This window comes from Podarcis erhardii (assembly GCF_964252035.2).
Source record: "Podarcis erhardii genome assembly, chromosome: 6".
NCBI classification, from domain to species: domain Eukaryota; kingdom Metazoa; phylum Chordata; class Lepidosauria; order Squamata; family Lacertidae; genus Podarcis; species Podarcis erhardii.
Genome location: NC_138510.1, coordinates 86,623,145 through 86,646,427, shown reverse-complemented (window position 1 = coordinate 86,646,427; position 23,283 = coordinate 86,623,145). Strand labels below are relative to the sequence as shown.

The 23,283-nt window shown below is 43.8% G+C and overlaps 1 protein-coding gene and 1 long non-coding RNA gene across 3 annotated transcripts in view; one reads left to right on the top strand and one right to left on the bottom strand.

The window, feature by feature from the left end:
• The window catches only part of BRINP3 (BMP/retinoic acid inducible neural specific 3), a 263,578-nt gene that overhangs the window by 28,562 nt on the left and 211,733 nt on the right, over window positions 1-23,283 (bottom strand). For both annotated transcript variants that reach the window (XM_081865868.1, XM_081865869.1), the window contains exon 7: window positions 19,992-20,214. In XM_081865868.1, coding sequence (XP_081721994.1) covers window positions 19,992-20,214 — 223 coding nt within the window. The remainder of the gene's footprint in view (window positions 1-19,991; window positions 20,215-23,283) is intronic.
• Window positions 11,507-23,283, top strand: part of LOC309344071 — a 352,998-nt gene continuing 341,221 nt past the window's right edge. The window contains exons 1-2 of the long non-coding RNA XR_014157602.1: window positions 11,507-11,642; window positions 12,205-12,304. This is a non-coding gene — a long non-coding RNA (uncharacterized lncRNA). The remainder of the gene's footprint in view (window positions 11,643-12,204; window positions 12,305-23,283) is intronic.

The window sequence follows — 23,283 nt, the reverse complement described above, 5'->3', positions numbered from 1 at the left end:
AAATCTACATGGAGACTCTTTTTGGTCTTAAAAGAGCAATCACAGTGGAACTGACCTTTACCTTTCATTCTTTCATCTTATCAACATTCATTTGGGTTGAAATTGGCTTTCTGATGTGCACCTGGTCTGTGAGGTAGAAGCCTTTGATTTACCCTGGGGGAGCTCCTTTGCATTCAAACCTGTAAATCCATGTTTAACTCCCACATGCAACAATGTAATGAAACAGATCAAAAAGTGTTATCGCGTGTGATTCAAAGCACCACACATCTGAGGAGCACTTGGCTTTGTTCGGTCCCGAGGCAATTTGTATTTTGCACCTAGTTTGTGTTCTGTCAAAGAGGAAGACATCCCAAATGAAACACCGGTAAGTTTTGTTATGACCATTTCTAGTTTAATATATTTCATGCAGTGGCGCTAAATGGAGTTCAATCTAACTGCATCGTGATCCCAAGCTGCAAATTGTCTGCTTTAGGGAGGACACCAAGACAGTCACCCTGTCCATGTGATTCTTCACTAGTACAGCTGGTGGTCAACTCAGTAGCTTCACTTAGTGACTATCATTATAAACAACTCTTGGTGCAGATAAGTTAGGTCACAACCTAACTTTGAGATAATCAAATGCAGATTATAAGACAACGAATTTCAAGAACCTAGCAGCCAAATCAGGTATAGTGTATGTGCAAGTCTGGGGATTCTGAAAGGTGGACAGCCAATGGCGTTGTATCTCTCCCATTTGACCAACCTGAATCAACACAGGGCTGACATGCTGGCGAGACTGAATGTGCTACAGGGGAGTGTATGGGAAATGCATCTGGAAGACAAAAAAGTATTGAGGAGTTAGTGATCTGGCACGGTTACCCTTCCTGCCTCTGTTCCTTCCCCCTCCCTCGCTCTTGTTAAGTTTTTTGATGGTGTGAGAACAGTCATTAACATCCTGAGAACACTGGGAGGAGGTGAAACCCCACAACAGCTGCCTTAGTCAGTTGTGGAGGATAATGCTGGGTACCTTCTTTGATGTTGGACATTGTTTTGAGAAAGTGAGACATTGGATGATCTGCACGTAGCCAGTCTGGCAAGCAACACAGGCTATCTATAAAATTGGACGGTTTGGGCAGAGTTTCTTTGAAGCTCGTGCATGAACTGAATGACCGCAGGGCCGTGAAAACTGAGGCTACCTTGGGGAGTTCCTTTGCCGCTTCTTGAGGGCTTCCAAGTGGCAGATTGAAGTGCTTGCTTAGTATGTATACATTGCTTGCTGTTATAGAATAATATCCTTAAACTTCTCACTCACTTGTGTATTTTGTATTGCTTCTGAATCTCATTTTAGAAGAACCACCTGGCATTTGGAAAGACAGGGAGATTCCACAAAGCATCACTCGCAGAGAGACTATGCCCCTGTGAACAGAGGCCAATGGAATCAGGCCATGACCCATACCTAGCCCGTCTGCAAAATCTGGACTCAAAGGTCTAAGTGATGACAGAATCCTTACGGCAGAATCCTAGAAGCAGATGAAGAGAGATATGACTTCTTAAGAGTTGAGATGTCAAGGAAAAACTGATCCTGCAGATTTTTGGAATGGTGACATCACCAACACACCTTCACTCCAAATCCCAGAACAGATATGCAGCTCTATTTTAATTATAATGTAAAAACTGAATATAAATGGGGAAAATATGTGCACGCTTTGATTTCTAGAGATAGACTGCTCACCAGATGCATGGAGGGAAGACTTAAGAGCTCACCCAAGGTTTGACTTGCAGGTATGCAAGTTGCTATGTTAGAGCTGCTCCCAGCTATGAAGACTCTGGCTAGTTTACTTGAACTTTCAGCCTCATCCTGAGCAAACTTTCAAAGGAGGATCACCTGGAGAAAACCATCTGGTTGACCTCATTTTTCTTATGCCCTCTAGGGAGCTCCCCCACATTATCCCCTAAAACCTGGGAGCACTTTGCAAGCTGGTCTCCTAGCTCGGAGCCTGGGCACTTCAAATGAGCTCCCTTTTATGGAGAGTCAAATGAAGTGCTCTCAGAAATTCAAACACTGGCACTTGCTGAATCAAACATGGTTTGTCTGTGAACTTGTTTACCAGGCATTATCCCTTTTTATTCAGTTGTTTTGGATTTTATTCACTTGTTTTGAATTATTTGTAGATTTGCCATTGTTTGCCAAGATGCTTCCATTTCGCAAATGTGCCAGGGAAAATACCATTTGCTCCAGTATTTTATTATAACGTTGAGCATTGTTTCCTTTCAAAATATATTTTGTTTGCTTTTACTTTATTCACCCACAAATTGTACTGCTTAGACTTGGCACCAGCTGATGTCTCTCATTACCAATGGATTTCCACAGCATACTAATTAGGGTTATAAAGAAAGCCACCTACTATTATCTATGTGAAATATTTTGGACAGTCAAAAAATGCTATATAGCTGCAGAGCAAGAGCTTAAGGATGCTACTGGACTTGCCACTGTACCTGAAATTGAAGATGGCATCAACGCCCAAGAGTTTGCAAACTGCAACCTTTCCTAGATTAAAATGACCCAGCAATGGCGATTCTGCCCTGGTCTCCACATGCAGCTGCCTTTCACAAATGGTACAGGAACTGCAATGGATGCAAAATCTTACTTATTTAGATCTATACGCTGCTCTTCAAACAGTAGCAACTCACAGCAGCTGCCATAGCATTTGAAGTACCAAAGCAACAACACAATTGTAATGGTTGTGTGGGGTTACTTGTGCGTAAATTGCCTTCGATTTAGTTAGATTGCTTGCCCAACCATGCTTAGGGTCAGAGCTCGCCCTCCGTGACCTGTTAGTCACTTGCAGAATCCGTCAGTGGGCGTTTCTTGAACCTCTTCCAGCATAAAAGCTGTTTGACGCCAAGTCTCCTCCTATGTTCCCTGCGCGGAACGCATCTGCGCAAGTAAGGGGAAGGCAGGGGCGTGCCAGCGCTCTCTCCACTAGATTCGGGTGAAGGGTCTTGGAGCCCTGTCACCAATTCCTCCATCTCCCTCTCTTCTCTATTGGTGTTACGCTGAATTCCTTCCCCCCTGCTGGTCCCCTCTCCGGCATCGCTCTGGAGCCCTGCCTCTGCCTCTCGCTCTGATGTCAGTTCCCTGACAACAATAACCAATTGCGTCAAAAAATACAGCATAAAACAGGAGCAGCAGAATAGCAATAAAAATCAGGTTGAAAATATGCATTAAAGCTCAAGATCTAAAATGTGTGAATGAATAAAAAAGTTGGAGCTTTGCCATGGAAAAGATAACAGACACCCACGGTGCCCTGAGGAAAGCATCCCAGGGGCACAACTGAGAAGGTCCTATCACAGCTCACCACTTCCCTCTCCTCCAAAGACTTGTGAAGGGCTCCTGAGAAAGGCCTTCTTCAGGTCTTTGTGGCAGAAGGCAGTCCCTGATGCGCCCTGGTCCCCAAGGCCTTTAGGAGTTAAAGGTTAAAATTGGCTCTTTAAGTGAACTTGGCAGTGGGCCAAAACCCAGCTCCTTTTTTGTGTGGCATTTGTAAGTTGTCCCCTAAAACATAAAGTCCTCTAGGATGAATTGATACAAGTTAAATGCCAAATGAAACATGCACTTTCTAAGTCTGCAGTATCTCGTGGGTTTGGACAAGGTACTTGAGGAAACCACACATTGGATCTGCCCTAATACCTAGAAGCAGAAAGAGTCAGGGAAACTCTAACAGGTGTATTTATCAGTCAACAACGGTCAGCAAAGCAGCTAGGACAGGCATAGGCAAACTCTGCCCTCCAGATGTTTTGGGACTACAACTTCAGTCATCCCTAGCTAACAGGACCAGTGGTCAGGGATGATGGGAGTTGTAGTCCCAAAACATCTGGAGGGCCGAGTCTGCCTATGCCTGAGATAGGACTTACTACATAGGCAAGACTTAAGGTTCCTACTAGGTAAAGGTAAAGGGACCCCTGACCATTAGGTCCAGTCGTGACCGATTCTGGGGTTGCAGCGCTCATCTCGCTTTATTGGCCAAGGGAGCCGGCATATAGCTTCTGGGTCATGTGGGCAGCATGACTAAGCCGCTTCCGGCAAACCAGAGCAGCGCACAGAAACACCGTTTACATTCCCGCCAGAGTGGTACCTATTTATCTACTTACACTTTGACGTGCTTTCGAACTGCTAGGTTGGCAGGAGCAGGGACCGAGCAACGGGAGCTCACCCCATCACAGGGGATTCAAACCGCTGACCTTCTGATCGGCAAGTCCTAGGCTCTGTGGTTTGACCCAGAGCACCACCTGTGTCCCTGAAATGTTCCTACTAGCTTCCAGCTAATGTGGAAGGAACAACATCCAGACAAGGGAGGGGAGTTTCTATTACATAGCAGGCATGTCTTTTAAGAGTAAGGACAGACACACACAAGGACCACCACAGCAAGCAGTTGTCTTTGATGTCCACTCCCAGTGAGAAACCTAGCTGCTATATTTTATAATAGCTGCAGATTCCAAACCCCATGTGCAACACATTGCGCTAAACCACATGATCATTTGGGAGCTCAGTTGGTACAGACTGCATGGAGCCTGTAACACCATTTTCCCCAAAGAACTTAATGGATTTCCAGTTCATTTCATTTTAAGGCGCTCATGTTGCCCTTCAAAGCCCAAATAGTCTGGGTGCAGGGTAACTAGTTCGTATACGAGCTTGCTCACTGAGATCTTTCTCAAAGGCTGCTTCATGTACCATCAACTCCATAATATAACATGGGTGTGGATGTGCTCCAGAATTCTATCCCAAGGGACGTCCTTTACTGGACGTCTCCTTTACTGCATGGTAGAGGTCACACTTTCCATTCTTAAGGAAATCAGCCCTGAGTGCTCACTAGAAGGACAGATCCTGAAGCTGAGGCTCCAATACTTTGGCCACCTCATGAGAAGAGAAGACTCCCTGGAAAAGACCCTGATGTTGGGAAAGATGGAGGGCACAAGGAGAAGGGGACGACAGAGGACGAGATGGTTGGACAGTGTTCTCGAAGCTACTAACATGAGTTTGACCAAACTGCGGGAGGCAGTGGAAGACAGGAGGACCTTGTGTGCTCTGGTCCATGGGGTCGCGAAGAGTCGGACATGGCTAAACAACAAGCAGCAGAGGTCACGCTAAGGTGGTCATCTTCCAAAAAGCTATTGGGTTGCCCTGTGTAGCTCTTTTCCCCTTGTTTATGCTGCTTTTTACAATGCTTCTGCCGATTAGTTTTTACTTCCCTGCAGTTTTAAGTAAGAGGGGTATGTCTTTTTATGTTGGTTATCAGTGAACACCCTTAAAGGAATGAACACACAACATGCACATGACTCATGCCTCCTATGAAGCATACTCCTTATGAACGTACTTGTTGGTGTCTGAGATTTGGACGGCAGTCTAGAAACAGTTAGTTGTGCCCATGGCCTGCTCAGCTCAATGCAACTTGAAGCTCTGCATTTTGAGACCTGATGTAATGTGATGGCAAAGGTGAGCCAGTATGTCTCTGACACAAATCTCACCTCAACTGCAACTCACTGTGTGGCCTTAGACAAAGCCATTGTTTTTCTTCTCTCCAACTCTCCTCACCTGCTAAGTCCCATTCCCCCCCCAAAAAAATGTGTTAATGAAATTTATGGTACTGCTGTAGGTATTACGGAGATGGATTGAAACATTTTGAAAAACTGGAAGTGCAACATCAATGCTAATGATGAATGTTTTTATTAGACTTCACTTCAGTGACACTTGGTCACCTCTAGCGTTTGCTTGTCTGTACTTCTTTGTTTGTGATCCATGTCTTTATTTCAATAAGGGGCAGTTAGCTAGCACACACATAGCCTCCGTTGATTAAAACTCCATGCAAACTGACAAATCACAAGCCAACATAAGCCATTTCCATTCTTGACTTACTATGTCGTTGTGTTTTAAATAGATTAAAAAGCCTTTTTGTAAATACGCATTCACGAGATGAGGGTGATAGAAGAGACCCAAATGCCTTTGCAAATGTATTTTCTTCATGGGGAAATATTTGCAGTTCTTTCCAAAGGGAATTAGCCAAGGCACTTGCAGATATACAAAAGCAAAAGATTAAAGAATGCATTCAGCAAATGTCTTTTTTTTAGTAATGTAGCCTTTAGTTTGCTCAGCATTCTAATAATTCAATATGTATATTTCATAAGTCTATCAGACATTATTCAGATCTAGCAAAATAACCCACCAAATGCTTGGAATATGGATGGAGAAACTGTGTGGGTGACTGTTTGCCTCTGTGTGGCCATCTAGAAAAGATCCTTTGCTTCCATATCTGAGAAGGGCAGACCATGCCTTTGCCCTTAGTGTCACCAAGCAAGGATGGGGGAGAAATTAGCTTTGGTTTGTATTTTAATGATGAAGTCTAATGCTCATTTGCAGCTCTAAACAATACATCAGCTGAAATGTGGCTATCCTTTTGAAATTTGCATTTCTCTGAATTTTGTGATGCTGGTCTTTCAGGTAATCAGTACAATGTATATTTTAAGTATGCATTAAAATAAGGGTCTATGGGGAAAATAATAAAATGCATTTCCGAGGGGGAAAGTAATTTGCCCATAGGAAATACATTTTATTGGAGAAAATTGCTTGCAGAAATGTGCATCTTAAGGAAAACTGCACAAAGTAATGTATGCTAGGATAAATTCATGCTAAAGTGCTGGTGAATCTTCATAATGACTTTTTAAAGAGATGAGCGGGGTACAAATAAATTATTATTATTATTATTATTATTATTATTATTATTATTATTATTATTATTATTCTTACAAACTAATGGAGAAATGTGAAGAATTGGACTTAAGACTAGAAAAATTAGAAACTGAAATTGACAGTCTTTCATCCCTACGACTAAGTTACTAGCCAAGCAAATAGGTCTGAGGTGAGTATCCTTCTCCCATTTTGCTTCCTCCTTCACAGTGGAGGGGACATTTTAGAGGTTTACAGGGGGGTGGACAAAATATGGGGTGGGGAAAGCTCATTCCCAGCAGCAGTCAGTGCTCCTCTCCACAGCAACAACTCTGGAGGACCACCTTCGTTTTTCAAATAATGCACCTAGCATGGCAGTATACACTTTACTTAGAGTAGATTCATTAAAATTAATGGACCTAGGTTAGGCTGCACCCTGCCTGCCACTGTTGCCCAATGGGACTGAGTGGAGTGGTGAAATTACTGCCCTGGGGAAATGGGAGGTGGTTGGCAAGCAGATTGCTGAGTCAGCTTGGACTTGGTCCGATGCAATTGCTTGATGGTAGTGGGGCTGACTCAGGGCTTTCTGCTGACTGTCGCTGCTTGCACTTCCATGTTCCCCAACGATTGGCATGGTGGAAGGGGAGAGCCGCGCTTGTGGAGAGAAAGAAGGCAGCAGCTGGAGGAGCCTGGCAGAGGCTGGCATGGTGGGACATCTCCAGCCAATCCAACCCTAAGACATCCCTACTCACGAAGGCTCTTTCTGGCTTCCTTCCCCAAACTTGTGTACAGAGTGCAAGCACTTCAACTTCTATTCTAGAGTCTCCCCCTCATTCCTTTTTTTTTTTAAAATAAATATTTATTAAAGTTTTTAAATATAAATGCACAAATAATAAACAATCTTACTTCTGTCACAAACATAGTTTCATCACTTCTTTGGACTCCCTCGCGTCTCCCCCTCATTCCTTCCCATAAAACCTATAGCAGGGGTCAGCAAACTTTTTCAGCAGGGGGCCGGTCTACTGTCCCTCAGAACTTGTGGAGGGCCGGACTATATTTTGGAAAAAATAATGAACAAATTCCTATGCCCCACAAATAACCCAGAGATGCATTTTAAATAAAAGCACACACTCTACTCATGTAAAAACACCAGGCAGGCCCCACAAATAACCCAGAGATGCATTTTAAATAAAAGGACACATTCTATTCATGTAAAAACACGCTGATTCCCGCACCGTCCGCGGGGTGGATTTAGAAGGCGATTGGGCGGGATCTGGCCCCCAGGCCTTAGTTTGCCTACCCATGACCTATAGTGTCAAAAACAAGCCAGAATCAAACCGACAGGTAGCTTGCAGTGTACTAATAAAGACAGAGGAGACCTACAGGTCAAGATTTGTCTAGTTATTTCAAACCAATATATCAAATAAATTTCACTCTTCCTTATTTCTACATTCCTGGCCATATAGCCTCTTCTCAGTTTTGTCTTTTCCTACCTCAATGCCCACTTTTCTTGCCACCCTTTTGGCTCAGGAGTCTTTTTCTACTACCACACCAGTTTGCCAGCCATCCACTTCTCTGGGAGGATAAACACAACTTACTCAATAGTAGCCCTTCTGCACTCTTTGCACCTCTGTGACATCACAGCAGGTCGACTAATCACTGCTTGAGATTTCACCAGAACTACCACTGCAACATTCTTATAATACTCAATACAGAGGGACATTGAAGGGATGGGGCGTGCTCAATAGAGGTGCAATGGGAGCTTATTCCTCTGCATATGAATATTAAAATAACAAAACTAGTACATACAGAAGATACTTTATTTTGCTTCTTCTTCCCTCCCATTAAAGCGCCATATGGAATTGTAGACTTGCACGATCACTGTCAGATACAGAAAACTGCATTTGATTGCAAATCTTCCTCCAGATCTGACAGCCCACAAATGTTACTTTGGCTTCTACATTGTAAAATGAAAATGAAAAGCCAGATGATTGAATGAATATAAATTGTGTGCTGCTCAGATGCTATAAAAGACTGCAAAACTTTCCAGTTAATTCAAGACGATGATTATTTCTTTCAATGCAGGCTGATTTTTGAAGTATAAAGTGACCATATAAATTCTATGTACGATACAAAGACAAAAGGAGGCTAAGAAGTTTATTTACATGGAACAAAATGCACCTGTCTGCATACTGGGATTAATTCTAAGCCACTGAAAATTGAAAAAAATAAAATCATTTCTATTGAAGGGAGATAATTTAGTGCAGGAGCTTAGTGAACAAATAGTTGCATTTCCATTTACCAGTCACATATTTCAGGTGTAAGTTCTATGAGGATCCAAGTTTGTATATCAGCTGGGAGATGCTCTCTCACACTGCTCAGATGACACAGGTAGGATTGACTTGATTCAATGGGACTTCTCATGAGTTCATTTGTATAATTAAATACCTTTACAGTGAAAACTTGGGAAATGCCTAAAACATATCTTTCCAATTGAAACACACACACACACACCATCACTTTATAGGCTAGACAAATCTTATGACTGATGGTATTATTTCTATAGGTATTATGTCTGATGTTCTGGATATACCCTTCATATATAAAAATCACCTCTGTGCCAAATTGATCCTTATGATGATGCAGGCAAGAAGATGATGGGATTTTGGAGTTTAGCCCAGGGGTCGGCAAGGCTTACAAGCCATGGGCCAGATCACTCCCACGGAGATCATCTGTGGGCCGGGCCTGCGCTGTGCAATGCTGAAAATCGCTTCTGCGCATGCTCAGATGCTGAAATTCGTGCCTGTGCAAAAGCGATTTTTGGCATCTAGGCATGTGCAGAAGTGATTTTTGGTATCTGTGCGTGTGCAGACGCAATTTCTGGTGCCACTCGGTGAGTCCCCGCCCTGAGACAGTCTTTAAACCTCTTTTGTTGTCCACCAGCATTGTGCTTCCCATTCCTAAATTGGGAATAGAGTAGTTGCTTTGGAAGATGATAATCAGGCATCCACACAACATAACTAGACCAACGAAGTTGATGTTGAAGACTAGCCCTAGTAAGAGCTGTTTGACAGTGGGATGGACTCCCTTGGAAAGTGATGGGTTCTCCTTCCTTGGAGGTTTTTATGCAGAGGTCATGGATGCTTTAGTTGAAATTGGACTAGATAACCCTCAGAGGTTCTTCCCAACTTTGCAACTCTTTGCCAGTTTAGCACAGCACGCAGGGGACTCGCTGAGTGGGCAGTTCGGTTCAGGGGCGGCTTGGGGGCTGGTAAAATGGTCTTCGTGGGCCAGATCTGGCCCATGGGCCACACGTTGCCGACCCCTGGTCTAGCCACATTAGGAGGGCCATTGGTCCTATACTCTTCTTGGGGTGAGCTCTATTTAAAGTACTGTCTGGCCTATACCCGATTTTAAAATAAAGAACATCAAGGAAAGAGAAACAAGGCCTTGAAGTCGCCCATCATCAGTTAGGCATGTGGAGAGCAGATTGAGCAGACATACAAGGTCACTTGGCCATAGTCTACTCCACCATGATTTCCATTGTATTTCTGGTATGCAAAAAGCAGTCTCCTTTTTTCCCTGTTCTCTCAGCTCAAAGGTTACATCATTACAAAAAAAGGTCAATTCTCTAAATGAATCCTAGAGTAGAAAATCCCTTAACAAATAGAAGACTTACACGAGTTTACATTGCAAATTTAAAGCAGTTTAAAGCCTGTTTAATGTTAATAGCCACAAACCAAAGAGCCCTGGGAATTGGAGCTCTCTGAAGTGACAAGAAACTTCACACAAAGAGTCCTTGGTGCCCTTTCAAGAGCTGGATTCTAAGCATTCTTCAGGATTTCAAACAAATGGTAGCAGAAATGGATCGGGGCTAGTGCTGTTGACCCATTTAATCCACAATCACATGGTGCACATGTATTTGTATCCAGGAACATTTGTACCACAGCTGACTCTTGTTGTGGCTTTCTAGATGATTATGCACAACTGTGCCTAGATGGGAGCCAGAATACCCTACACCAGGCATCCTCAAACTATGTTTTGGGACTACAACTTCGATCATCCCTAGCTAACAGGACCAGTGGTCAGGGATGATGGGAATTGTAGTCCCCAAACATCTGGAGGGCCGAGTTTTGGGATGCCTGCCATACACAATAGGATAATCACTTCCTCGTTCCGCTTCTTTGAGTACAGGGTTTCCCAAACTTGGGTCTCTAGCCATTTTTAGACTACAACTCTTATAATCCCTAGCAGCTAGCAGGACCAGTGGTCAGGGATGAGGGAAATCATAGTCCAAAAGCAGGTGGAGACCCAAGTTTGGGAAAACCTGTATCCTGTTTTAATGGAACCACCCCTCGCTTCCTTCAGATGTTTTTAATGATGCTTTTTAAGGATGCTTCCTGCTCATTTAATTCTTATACATCCTCCTTGATATATGTTATGGAAGTGCATATTATGAAGGAGGAGGAGGAGACAACAACAGCAGCAACAACAACAAGGTCTCCTGGGATCACAGTCGTACCTTGGTTTTCAAACAGAATGCGTTCCGGAAGTCCGTTCGACTTCCAAAATGTTCGGAAACCAAGGCACGGCTTCTGATCGGCTTCCGATTGTGCAGGCAAGCTAGAAACAATAGCGGAAGCCAAAAAACATTCAAAAACTGGAACACTCACTTCCGGGTTTCGATCGTTTGGGAGCCAAAACATATGAGTACCAAGGCATTCAACAACCAAGGTATGACTGTACAAGTCACATGGAAGCTACAATTATTACATGAGTCACGAAAGCTGACCACATTATTTATGGGAAGGGGATGGGGAAGAGAAAAGCAGCAGAGGGGTTTGCAAAAGGACCACTGCTCATTGGAATGTGCACAGTGCCTTGCATGCAGAAGGTCCCAGGTACAATCCCTGTGATGACGTCTCACATTAAAAGATCTCAGGTGGACCTGTGACAAGGTTAAAAAATGTTGGGAATCAATTTATAATGAACTTTAAAAAAAATATTTAGGTAAACTTTCCCCAAAAGACCGGAAGCGTTTCTATTAGCTTTAATAGGAATGGAAATCAAAATGGGAGACCAAAATCTGTTAGCAAGAACCCTCCTGGCCCAAAGATGGAAAACACAAGACATACCAACCATCCAGGAGTGGCAGGTGAAGTTGACAGAATACGCAGAACTTGCCAAATTGTCAGGAAGGATCCGGGACCAGGAAGACCAAAGGTACCAAAATAACTGGAGTAAATTTATTGAATATTTAAAGGAGAATTGTAAAGAGGTCAAGACACTAGCAGGATTGACATAATACCTCCAATGTATAATAGTACTATTGTGAGAATGATGTGCACGATAGAAAGGGGTTAATTATACCAATTGCAGGGAGGGGGGGGGAGTCGCGACTCGGCAGAGTCAAAGGAAATGTATGGCATTAATATGGTTTGTTGGAAAAGAATATGTAAGGAAAACAATAAAAATTTACTTGAAAAAAAAAAGAAAGATCTCAGGTAGCAGGGCTGGTCAGGACTCCTTTATGAGATACAGATTCCACAAGGTTAGAAAGAGGTAGGGCAGGAGGACCAGTGACTTAACCATAAGGTTTTCTTTGTTACTGCTGGAGTAATCTGACCCTGTATGGCCCAATCTCATGCAGTCAGAGGCACAGTTGAAATCGGGAGACTCGGGCTGTGTAATTCTGCATAGGATCAGCCTGATAATGACTTTGCAGGGAGGCAGAAGAGGTGGCTAAGGCACCCATAACATACTGCAAGATTCTCATAAAACCTATATGATTTATTCTAAGGCATTTCAAGCATTCTCCATTTTCTATAAGAAAAATTATGCTCTTGATTTGAATTTATGGTTGCCATAAGACAGCAATCTGTCCCTCTAGTGAATAACTGTTGGTATAGTGAATCATATTTTGCCTTGGCATAGTTTCAGCAAATATTCTATTTACTATGGCTCCTCTCAGCTTCAATGGATGCTGGATGGAATCCTAATGACAGCACGGTTGTAAAAGAAGAGAACAGTCTAGGCTGTTGGCTTCTTCTTCTTTTAATACCTTTGGAAAATGACCAACTGAATCTCGGAAATCTGCACTACAGATAATTTAGGAGAAGTGTCGTGTCAATGATTTATGGACCTTCTATCAATGAGTAAAACGCTTCTGGAGGGCGGAGGATCTGTCACTTCATCATAATGCTTTTTTAAAGTCACCCTTCATAACTTAAAAGCCATCATTGTTCTTCTCTTCGGGGATATACTATAATTAGAGAAATCCATCTGGAAGGTATTACAGCCTGAAATTATATAGTAAGGAAGCCTTGGTTCCCAAGCAGACTTCCTTTTCACATCTTGGACCAAAGGAAAGGCTGACAAGCTAATCTAGGGAGATGGCAGACGAGACACCGAAACGAATTGTAGCATATGCCCCAACCCCAACTTGTTAAATTCAAATCAGATTTTGGAGCAACGTGGAATGTGGGCCTGGAAGGTAGCAATTTAGTGATAAGCACATGGAGCAGAGAGCTTCATTTATTTATTATTTACATATTTATATATTTCTGGGTGGAACAGCAGCAAGATGAAAATATGGCTGGGAATACCAGACTAAGTTCAGGGTGCCTGTCCTGGTGTCCATAGTGTTATGTACTGAAGTTCTCACCCTGGGCCAGCAGGGGGATACTGTAGATAGTTATGCAAAGGATTGAAGGATTGAAAGTGACGTTCAGTGATTGGATAGTTTTAGAAAGTTGTTACAGTAACATGTTACTGGAGCTCTATATAAGCAGGCTGACTGAGCCCTTCAGTTCAGTTCTGTCCTGGCCTGAGAATAAACAAGAGCTGTTTGAAGAATCGCTGTGTCGTCTGATATGTTCACCCACAACTTAACACATAGCCCTAGAGAGCTTGGGACCAGGATGTCTGAAATATATTTCCCCTTATATATCTTGAACTCTGCAGGTGATGGCACCTTGCAGATACCATCTAATTAGGAAGTCCATTCTGTATGATGAAGGAGTTGGACTTCTAGTGTGGCAGCACCCAACCTTTAGATCTCCCTGTTAAATAACAGACAGACACTGTCTCTGTTGTCTTTCCAGCACCTATTTAATACCTTCTGTCTTCAACAAGCCTTGCTAAATTGGGAGTTTTATCCTGTTCTGTAACTTCACTGGAACTGAATTGTTTTACATGAAATGTTCTACATGTGGGATTGCTTAATTGTTTTTTATATTTGAAATTGTTTTAGGTTTTTTTTATTGTTGATGTTATCATTGCTAATGGCTTCAAGTTGTTTCATAGGAAGCTGTTTATAAATGGAAATAGATAAATCAATATTGATAACCAACCATTCCATTTTATATAAGCTTGTATAGGAGTGAGTTCTTCTTTGAATTCTTTTTGCTCCCTTTAAGGGTTGGTTTATCCATGCATATTCATTCATTCTAATGGCAATGGCAAGTGGTGACCTGTATGTGCGAAGGAGCCGCCATGGATCAAAAAGTAAAGTAAAAATGGTTAAGTCCAGTCAAAGGTGACTATGGGGTTGTGGCGCTCATCTCGCTTTCAGGCTAAGAGAGCTGGCGTCTGTCCATAGACAGCTTTCTGGGTTATGTGGCCAGCATGACTAAACCACTTCTGGCACAACAGAAACACCATGACGGAAACCAGAGTGCTCAGAAACACCATTTACCTTCCTGCCACAGTGGTAACTATTTATCTACTTGCACTGGTGTGCTTTCAAACTGCTAGGTTGGCAGGAGCTGGGACAGAGCAACAAGAGCTCACCCCATCACAGGGATTCGAACCGCTGACCTTCTGATCGGCAAGCTCAAGAGGCTCAGTGGTTTAGACCACAGCACCACTCACATCCCAAAAAGTACCATCACAGCCAATAGACCACAAACTATGGTTGCCACAAGGACTGGGATTCCCAGGATTTGTCTTCTACAAGCTAGGAATTGCATTTGGCAGCATGGTCAGATCTCCTAACACACAAGGACAATCTCAGCCCTTGTTAGCCTTTCCTCACGATAGGACAAGACATCATGCCTGTTCTATGTTGGTTTCTGCTTCCTTCACTGAGCAGCAGCTGCATCTCACAATGTTTATATTCCACTGTTCAGTTACTGTTGGGTTTTCACGGGAAAGGGAGACTGGATGTGACGTACACTGGTTTCCTGTTTCTTTGTTCTGTTGTTTCTTTGTTGAGGGAGTTGCTCTCTGCTCTCACAGAGGCAAGATGTACATTTGTGTGTTCTCGGTATAACTGAGAAATAAAGTTTAGCAATGTAGCACTATACCGGCCTCATCCTTTCGTTGCGGACTACACTGTGCTGGGCTCAGGACAAGACGAGCCATATCAGCTCCAGATGGGCCGGAGCTGAATAAACTAACATTCTACAACTGGAAGAGCCAGTGACTGCAAGTTTATGAATGCATAATGCAGGGCTGGTCCAAGACTTTATGGCACCTGAGGTAAACCCCCAAATGGTGCCCCCCCCCCACTGCCAGGGAAGGAGGGCTGAGTGTAGATCTACATCAGGAACAGGGGCGGAGATACAGATCAACATCATTATCTTGCTGCCTGAAGCAATCATCTCACCTTGCCTCATCGGTGAGCCAGCCTTGGCATAATTTATCACAGTCACTTATGTCTGACTTGCCTGTTCTATATTCAATATATTTGTCTGTGTTTGCAGGCAGGCTTTAGTGCATTCTAACATCCCGCACCAGTGATTTGCCATGGTCCATTCCCTCCTCATCAAGGCCAAGGGATAACATTTTCTGAATGTGGTAATCCCTCATTGTTAGACTTGATTTAACCTGAGATGTGCTGGCCATACTTTCTGCACGGAGTGCAGGAGCTTTAAATGGTTAAAAGGGGAAGGGTCACATCATCCGGGAACAACTGAGAGGCAGAAATCAAAGGTTTCCAAACATAATTCCTACATGATGCATGCCACTGTAACTCCCAAGTTCGTATTATTTCTTATACATTTATAGACTGCTAAAATCAGAAAACTCTTTAGGCGGTGTACATAATAAAATTGTCACTCCATAAAACCAGCAAAACTGGTTTGTGTTGTTGTTTTTTTAAAAACAAGTATACATAAAATAGTTGTCAACAAAATATGGATAAAAATCAGAAAACATCGAAAATGAATATACATGACTAAATTATATGTCTGGGTAGGCTTGCTAAAACAAAGAAGTTATCAGCAGACATCTAAAACAGTATAGCAAGGGCACCTATGTGTAAAATAAACAGTATTTTAGGTTGTGGGAGGAAAGATATGTACCTGGAAGAATGTTCTGCTAAAATCAAGGAGGCTGACTTCAAGGGGTGTTTGGGTTGGAGTTTTATCCTAATTATGATTGCATTTACATCAAACTCGGGGCATGAGTACAAATTACACTAATGTAGCGCTTAGCAATCATGTGGGGCGCTTGTTTGTGTTTGTGTGTTGTGTGTTTTAAAGCAGTTCTAGGCTGTGTGTTTGTGTTTATGATCAGCACTGCAGAACATGGGGAGAGGTTTCAACCTTTCCTCCTGAGAGTGATCTTGACAAATATCCCTTGCACCACAGACCAATTAGTATGGGGTGGGAGGCATTAAAAACTTCTATTGGCAACAAAGGGAGATCCCCACCCAATGCTAATTTCTACACTGGAGGGAGAGAGTGGTTTTTACCAGGAAGCAAGGAAGCCTTAACTTGCCTTGGCCCAGTGGCTACACCCTTGGACACTGGATTTGGATTCTGAGGAAGTGTGTACCACTGGCGCTATCTCCAGGGGGCTGTGGGTGCTGCAGCCCCCACAATAATATATTTATAGGGGTTTTGTTGTTATTGTTGTTTAGTCATGTCTGACTCTTCGTGACCCCATGGACCAGAGCACACCAGGCACTCCTGTCTTCCATTGCCTCCTGCAGTTGGGTCAAACTCATGCTGGTAGCTTCGAGAACACTGTTCAACCATCTCATCCTCTGTCATCCCCTTCTCCTTGTGCCCTCCATCTTTCCCAACATCAGGGTCTTTTCCAGGGAGTCTTCTCTTCTCACGAGATGGCCAAAGTATTGGAGCCTCAGCTTCAGGATCTGTCCTTCCAGTGAGCACTCAGGGCTGATTTCCTTAAGAATGGATATGTTTGATCTTCTTGCAGTCCATGGGACTCTCAAGAATCTCCTCCAGCACCATAATTCAAAAGCATCAAATCTTAGGCAATCAGCCTTCTTTATGGTCCAGCTTTCACTTCCATACATCACTACTGGGAAAACCATAGTTTTAACTATACGGACATTTGTTGGCAAGGTGATGTCTCTGCTTTTTAAGATGCTGTCTAGGTTTGTCATTGCTTTTCTCCCAAGAAGCAGGCATCTTTTAATTTTGTGACTGCTGTCAGCATCTGCAGTGATCATGGAGCCCAAGAAAGTAAAATCTCTCACTGCCTCCATTTCTTCCCCTTCTATTTGCCAGGAGGTGATGGGCCCAGTGGCCACGATCTTCGTTTTTTTGAGGGGTTAAGGCTACACAATAATATATGTCACAGCCACCCAGGTGGGTCCCAGCTCACGAGAGACCTTACTCCGTTGTAGTTTACTTACAGGAAAAGTTTATTGAAGATAATTGCTTCTTTCACAGTTCAGCATTGTGGCTGTACGTCTGTCACGTTAGACCGCCGAAGTCCCCCTCTGACTCCTCCCCTCCTCCACACCAACTTAATAGCCTGGTTCTAGACCACCTCTTCCTCTCCTTTCTTTTCCGCAGGGTCTTTCTGCCCCCCTGGGTTCTCTCTTTCCGGGATTCGCCTGAGGCTGAATCCTCTGCCGCCTCCTGCCCCCTCCTTCTGGCTTTGGGGCCGGGCTCCTCCTCTGAGCTTTCCCCACTTCCGCGCGCCTCTATGTTTGAACTTGGCGCGCGTACGTTGCTTTTGACCTTTCCTTCGTCCTCTATACTGCCCCCTGTTCCACTCTCTACCCTTTCCGGCTGAACACCTTGCTCCAACCCCCTCTCTCTGTTTTCTCCTGTTCCTCCTCCCTCCGAGAGGCTGACAACTCCACCCCCTTTACTCCGTTCCGGCTGAGACCCCTCTGACAGCGTCTGTGCTTCACTGGGCTTTCTCCCCTCCTTCCCTGACTTTTCACAGCTTCTCTCTTCTCCTGCTTTTCGCCTGATCATGCTAGCTCCCTTTTGGGAATCCTCTGACTCACTGCTTAGGCTCATAGATTCCCTTCGAATTCCGTCATCTTCTTCCTCGTCTCTCTCTCCCTCCTCCCACTCGCTTTCCGTCTCCTCTGCCATCTCCTCACTTCTCCCAGAAACCCTGACAATATATTTATGGGCGTTAAGGCCCCACAAAGTCAATTAGAAAAGTTTAAGCATTTTTCTCTGGCCCTACCTTTTGGCAGGTGGCTGGGATGCAGACGTTAGGGAGAGAGAGAAGAGGGACAGAGACAACCAGTGTCTTTTTCCAGCTGACAGGTGTACCGAATGCTTCAGTATCCCTTGATTCATCACTGTCCATTCAGACATACACTTGTTAGCTTTCCTCATTTTAGCCTTCTTTGGCTGGGAAAAGCCATTGGGATAAACTGAATGTGTGAAAAGAGCCCTTTGAAGTGTCTGTGCTTTTATATAATCTATATTAAATATTTTATTGGGTTACAAAAATACGCGCATTGCCTCTGTTTTTGGGTCTCAGAGTCTTTTTCTGCAAATTGGTTATGTTCATTGTGAGACACTGGTGTATAAGATTGGGGGTGGGAGAGAGAGGATGGTAAACCTAGATTCTTTTACTTAGTGTATGTATGAGGTTTTTGTGTTAACATCACTTGGGTTGGAAGGGAAGGGGAGGGGAGGGGAGGGGAGGGAGGGAGGAAGGAAGGAAGGAAGGAAGAAAAGGGGGAGAAAGGGAGGGAAAGGAGGGAGGATTGGGAGAGGGTATCACTGTCATGGCAGAGGCAGATCGCTGTGGCAGAGTTGGAGAAGTTGGAGAATAGCTGTGCCAGAAAGGAGATCAAGGAGGGAGGATTGGGAGAGTGGGGTTCACAGCCACTGCCAGTGAGGCCCCACGGTGGAGGCACAGGCCCCGGTCCAGTTGCTGCCATGGCGCCGGAGCGCATGACCTGCCGTGACCTGCCCCACACTACACCATCATGACATTGCAATGTGATGTCATGATGTTGCAGTGCTGGGCAGAGCACACTGGGCACCCCCAGTCAGCGCCCATGGTGTGCAGATTATCATCCTGAGACAGAAAGCTTTCAGCAATAGTGCCACCCACACATTACTCTTGCATAGGGCATAGCTGTGTAGGGAGGAGATTAGGGCCAGACTTTAAGCACAGCTCTGACATAAGATCTCTCCCTTCCCCCACTGCTTGCTTAGGATTTGTTTAGGATTGCGGCTTTAGGATGGTAGGCAAATTGTAATCTCTGATCTTGACAATTTACACAGTTTAGCAGTAGAATAGAGTCACACCCTCTGGCTATACTCTGATAGAAATATCATGATATTGGCAATCCCTTTGTTCAAGAATGGTGTAAAATCACTATCAAAGAGACTCTGACATTTTCCTGCATGGCCATGTTATGCACCCATAGTGCCTGTTGACTTGAGGAATATACACAAGTAAAAGCATTAGGAAGATTTGTCCCAGTCATTCATATTACACTTCAGATGGATGATTTACACAACCCCAGCTTTTCAGAAGCTGGTTGGAAACCACTGGGCAGCTCCTAGCTGTTCAAATTCACCAAAGAAACAGGAGAGTCTCATCACCCCAAGTCTCATCACCTTACCGTCTCCCAAATGGATGATTGGGAAAGCAGCCTAAAAGTGAGGATGCACAGCTATAAAATCTAGAGAGCCCCCAAATGGTGAATTGGTGAGATTGGAAGAGTGGGATGGCTTCTCTTCCAGCTCTCTCCCTTGATATCTGTGAGAGAGCTGGGGAACATGTTATGCATTTTATGCCGGTCATGGATATGTCACTAAAAATGGCGTCCCCACAATGAATGCTCCCTTCCATGCATCACATGACCAGGTAAGGTATCAGCCATTCCCTCAATATGCCATCAAGATGGAGGGTTAATACTGGAAACTGTTGCCATGTCTATGTGAATAACCCTTCAATGCCAAAACAGAGTGCTAGGTCAGTGATTCCTAAACACTCTTTGCGAGTTTTTAGTACTACATTGCTATCACTTTCTGCCATCTCTACAAGCTAGCCCCATTTGGGAAACACTGTCCTAGGTTGGTTGCATTTTTTCTTTTGTTTCTCTTACCTTTGCCTCGGCAAGCTGATGAGTGGCTGTTTATGGCACCTCTTACTAAGGCTAAAGAGCTTGTGGACAATTTTCTGCGCCTTGAGGAACAGCTGTTTCGTGCTGGTTTCCAGTAGCTCATAGCGATGCTGGAAATTTGAGTCCATTGTCCACAAGTGCATAATGGCTGACGTGTTGAGGAAATAGTTCATGGGCAGCCTTTTCATAAAGAACTTGAATTCATCTGCAAAATGGCAAAATTCAACACTCTTTTAAGATACGCTTCTGTGAGCCTTTGTGCAGCAAAACAACAGTTACCTCTAGCTTGTGTCCATTTTTATCACTTTAATTTGTCACCCTTAATGGACAGTAGTGCAGCAGGCAAATGCAATATTCTTAAATGTTGTACACAGCATAAATATTAATGTAACATGAGCTTTTCAGAAGTGCAAAGGCCTGCTTTCCGTTGCTTCACATTTGACGATTTGAGCATGGCTTCATTAGGCTTGCAACCCTCCCCGCACTTTCTTGGGAGGAAGTACCCAGGATAATCAGTCAGGCTTACGTCAGAGTAAATATACCTGGGATTGTGCTGTATGACTCCCTCCACAAAACAACAACAAATCTCTGGTTACGTGAAACATATTCAGTAAACACACAAGACGTAACCGGCTGTACGTTTGAAAAAATAATACATACTATTCATTGTACTGAAATGTAGATTTCAACAGAAGTAGCTCATAAAGTTCAACAAAAAAAGTAGAAGACCCAGTATGGACATTATGCATAAACTGATTAGAGAATGAACTGATCCACTGGGTATCCAATGAATAGTATATATTATTTTTTCAAACGTACAGCCTGTTACGTGTTGTATAACTCCCTCCTTCAAATATAATTGCTGATGCAATTCAGTGGCGATAACTGTGTACTGGGGAAAGAGATACACTTGGGCATTTTGAAAACAAATGCCTCTTGAGATGGTCATAAGTATTACTTCCTTCACTTCTAAAGATCTTATGTCTCCCAGGTTGTAATGAGTATTACTTTGTAGATCAATTGGTAGAGCATGACACTCTTCATCTCAGGGTTATGGGTTTGAACTCCACGCTGGGCAAAAAAATTCCTGCATTGCAGGGGTTTGGACTAGATGACATTTCCAACTCTACAATTCTATGATTCTACTTCATAATGTGGTAGAGTAACCCTACTGAATTTGGGGGCCTTGGTCACCTCCCAGTACATTTCCGAGCACAATTCAAAGTGTTGGTGCAGAGGTTAATAGTAACTCCAACTAATCCAGAATGCGGCAGCTAGATTGGTGACTTGGAGTGGTTGCCAAGACCACATAACACCGGTCTTGAAAGACCTACATTGGCTCCCAGTACGTTTCTGAGCACAATTCAGAGGGTTGGTGCTGACCTTTAAAGCCCTCAATGGCCTCAGCCCAGTATACCTGAAGGACCGTCTCCACTCCCATCGTTCAGCCTGGACACTGAGGTCCAGTTCTGAGGGCCTTCCGGTGGTTCGCTCACTGCGAGAAGTGAGGTTACAGGGAACCAGGCGGAGGGCCTTCTCGGTTGTGGCACCCGCCCTGCAGAACACCCTCCCATCCGATGTCAAGGAAATAAACAACTATCTGACTTTTAGAAGACATCTGAAGGCAGCTCTGTTTAAGGAAGTTTTTAACGTTTGATGTTTTATTGTGTTGTTAATATTCTGTTGGGAGCTACCCAGAGTGGCTGGGGAAACCCAGCCAAATGTGTGAGGTATAAATAAATAAATAAATAAATAAATAAATAAATAATAATAATAATAATAATTCCCCAAATTTGGCCCTGAATGTGCTACTGGCTTGAATATCCAAATATTTCTCTGTCAGGGGCTGCATTACCTTGGGTGTAATTGGGGGTGGGGGCTTCAAACAAATGGAGGATGTAGCTAGAGCCAAAAGTGGGCAGGAACAGAACAAAAAAATGAGTAGGGTCTGAACCAACAGTGGGTGGGGGCCACCCCTTTTCTCTCTCTCTTTCTACCACTCTTTCCTGTATGTGGTGCCGTTCACCACTGTCTCGAGAAAACCTTATTCACTCCACCCACAACCTCTTAACTGCTGTCAATTTTATTTCATTTTTATAATTGCTAGACACCCTGACAGTTTCCCCCTGATTTATCAGTGTTTTAGCAGTTAAAAAGCTCAGCGACGTAGAGGTAATTAGACTCGCTTCCTTCACAAGGCTGTTGCAAGGAGCCTGTCTGAGGATTCACAGGGAGTCCACCCACCTCTGCCTCCTGTCACTTTTGCTCTCCTCTCCTTCTGGGAGAGGAACAGGCTCATGGGAATTAATTCTCCTTTTCCCAATTCCTCTTACTGCTTGCTTGCTTGCTTGGCAACAGCAACAGCAACAGCAACAGCAACAGCAACAGCAACAGCAACAGCAACAGCAACAACCAGGAGGCTCCAAGGATTCATTGTGGGTCCCCTTCTGGAGCATGCCTGATGATGCCAAATCCTGGTGCTGGCCCAGATTACCAAGAAGTGTATGTGAAACAAATTGAATATCTGAGTGGACTATTTATATATATGAAGAGTTGTATCTAGTAGACACTATTGGGATTAATGGGCCTAAGTTGGTCATTCTTTTTAATGAGTCTTCTCTGTGTAGGGCAAATATTGGTCACAACCTAATAATAATAATAATATAGTGGTGCCCCGCAAGACGAACGCCTCGCAAGACGGAAAACCCGCTAGACGAAAGGGTTTTCCGTTTTGGAGGCGCTTCGCAAAACGAATTTCCCTATGGGCTTGCTTCGCAAGATGAAAATGTCTTGCGAGTTCCTGCGGGTTTTTTCCCTTCCCCCCCTTTTTCTAAGCCGCTAAGCCGCTTATCAGCTGATCCGCTAAGCCAATAAGCCGCTAAAAGCCGCTAAAAGCCGCTAAAAGCCGCTAAAAGCCGCTAAAAGCCGCTAAAAGCCGCTAATAGCGCTAATCTGCTAAGCCGTCAATGGGCTTGCTTCGCAAGATGAAAAAACCGCTAGACGAAGAGACTCGCGGAACGGATTAATTTCGTCTTGCGAGGCACCACTGTAATGTAGTTTTTGAGTTTAGAAAAAAATGCAAGGAAGCTCAGCTATGGAATTAACTACCACAAAGTCTAGTAACAGCCACCAATTTGGATGACTTGGAAAGGGAGTTAGACAAATTCATGGAGGCTAAGCCTAGCCATGATGTACAAGTTCCAAGCGCTGCTGTGCTCGTGTCCTACTTTCAGCCATCCCATAATTCCATAATCTTGCAGTGACGCACCAAAGG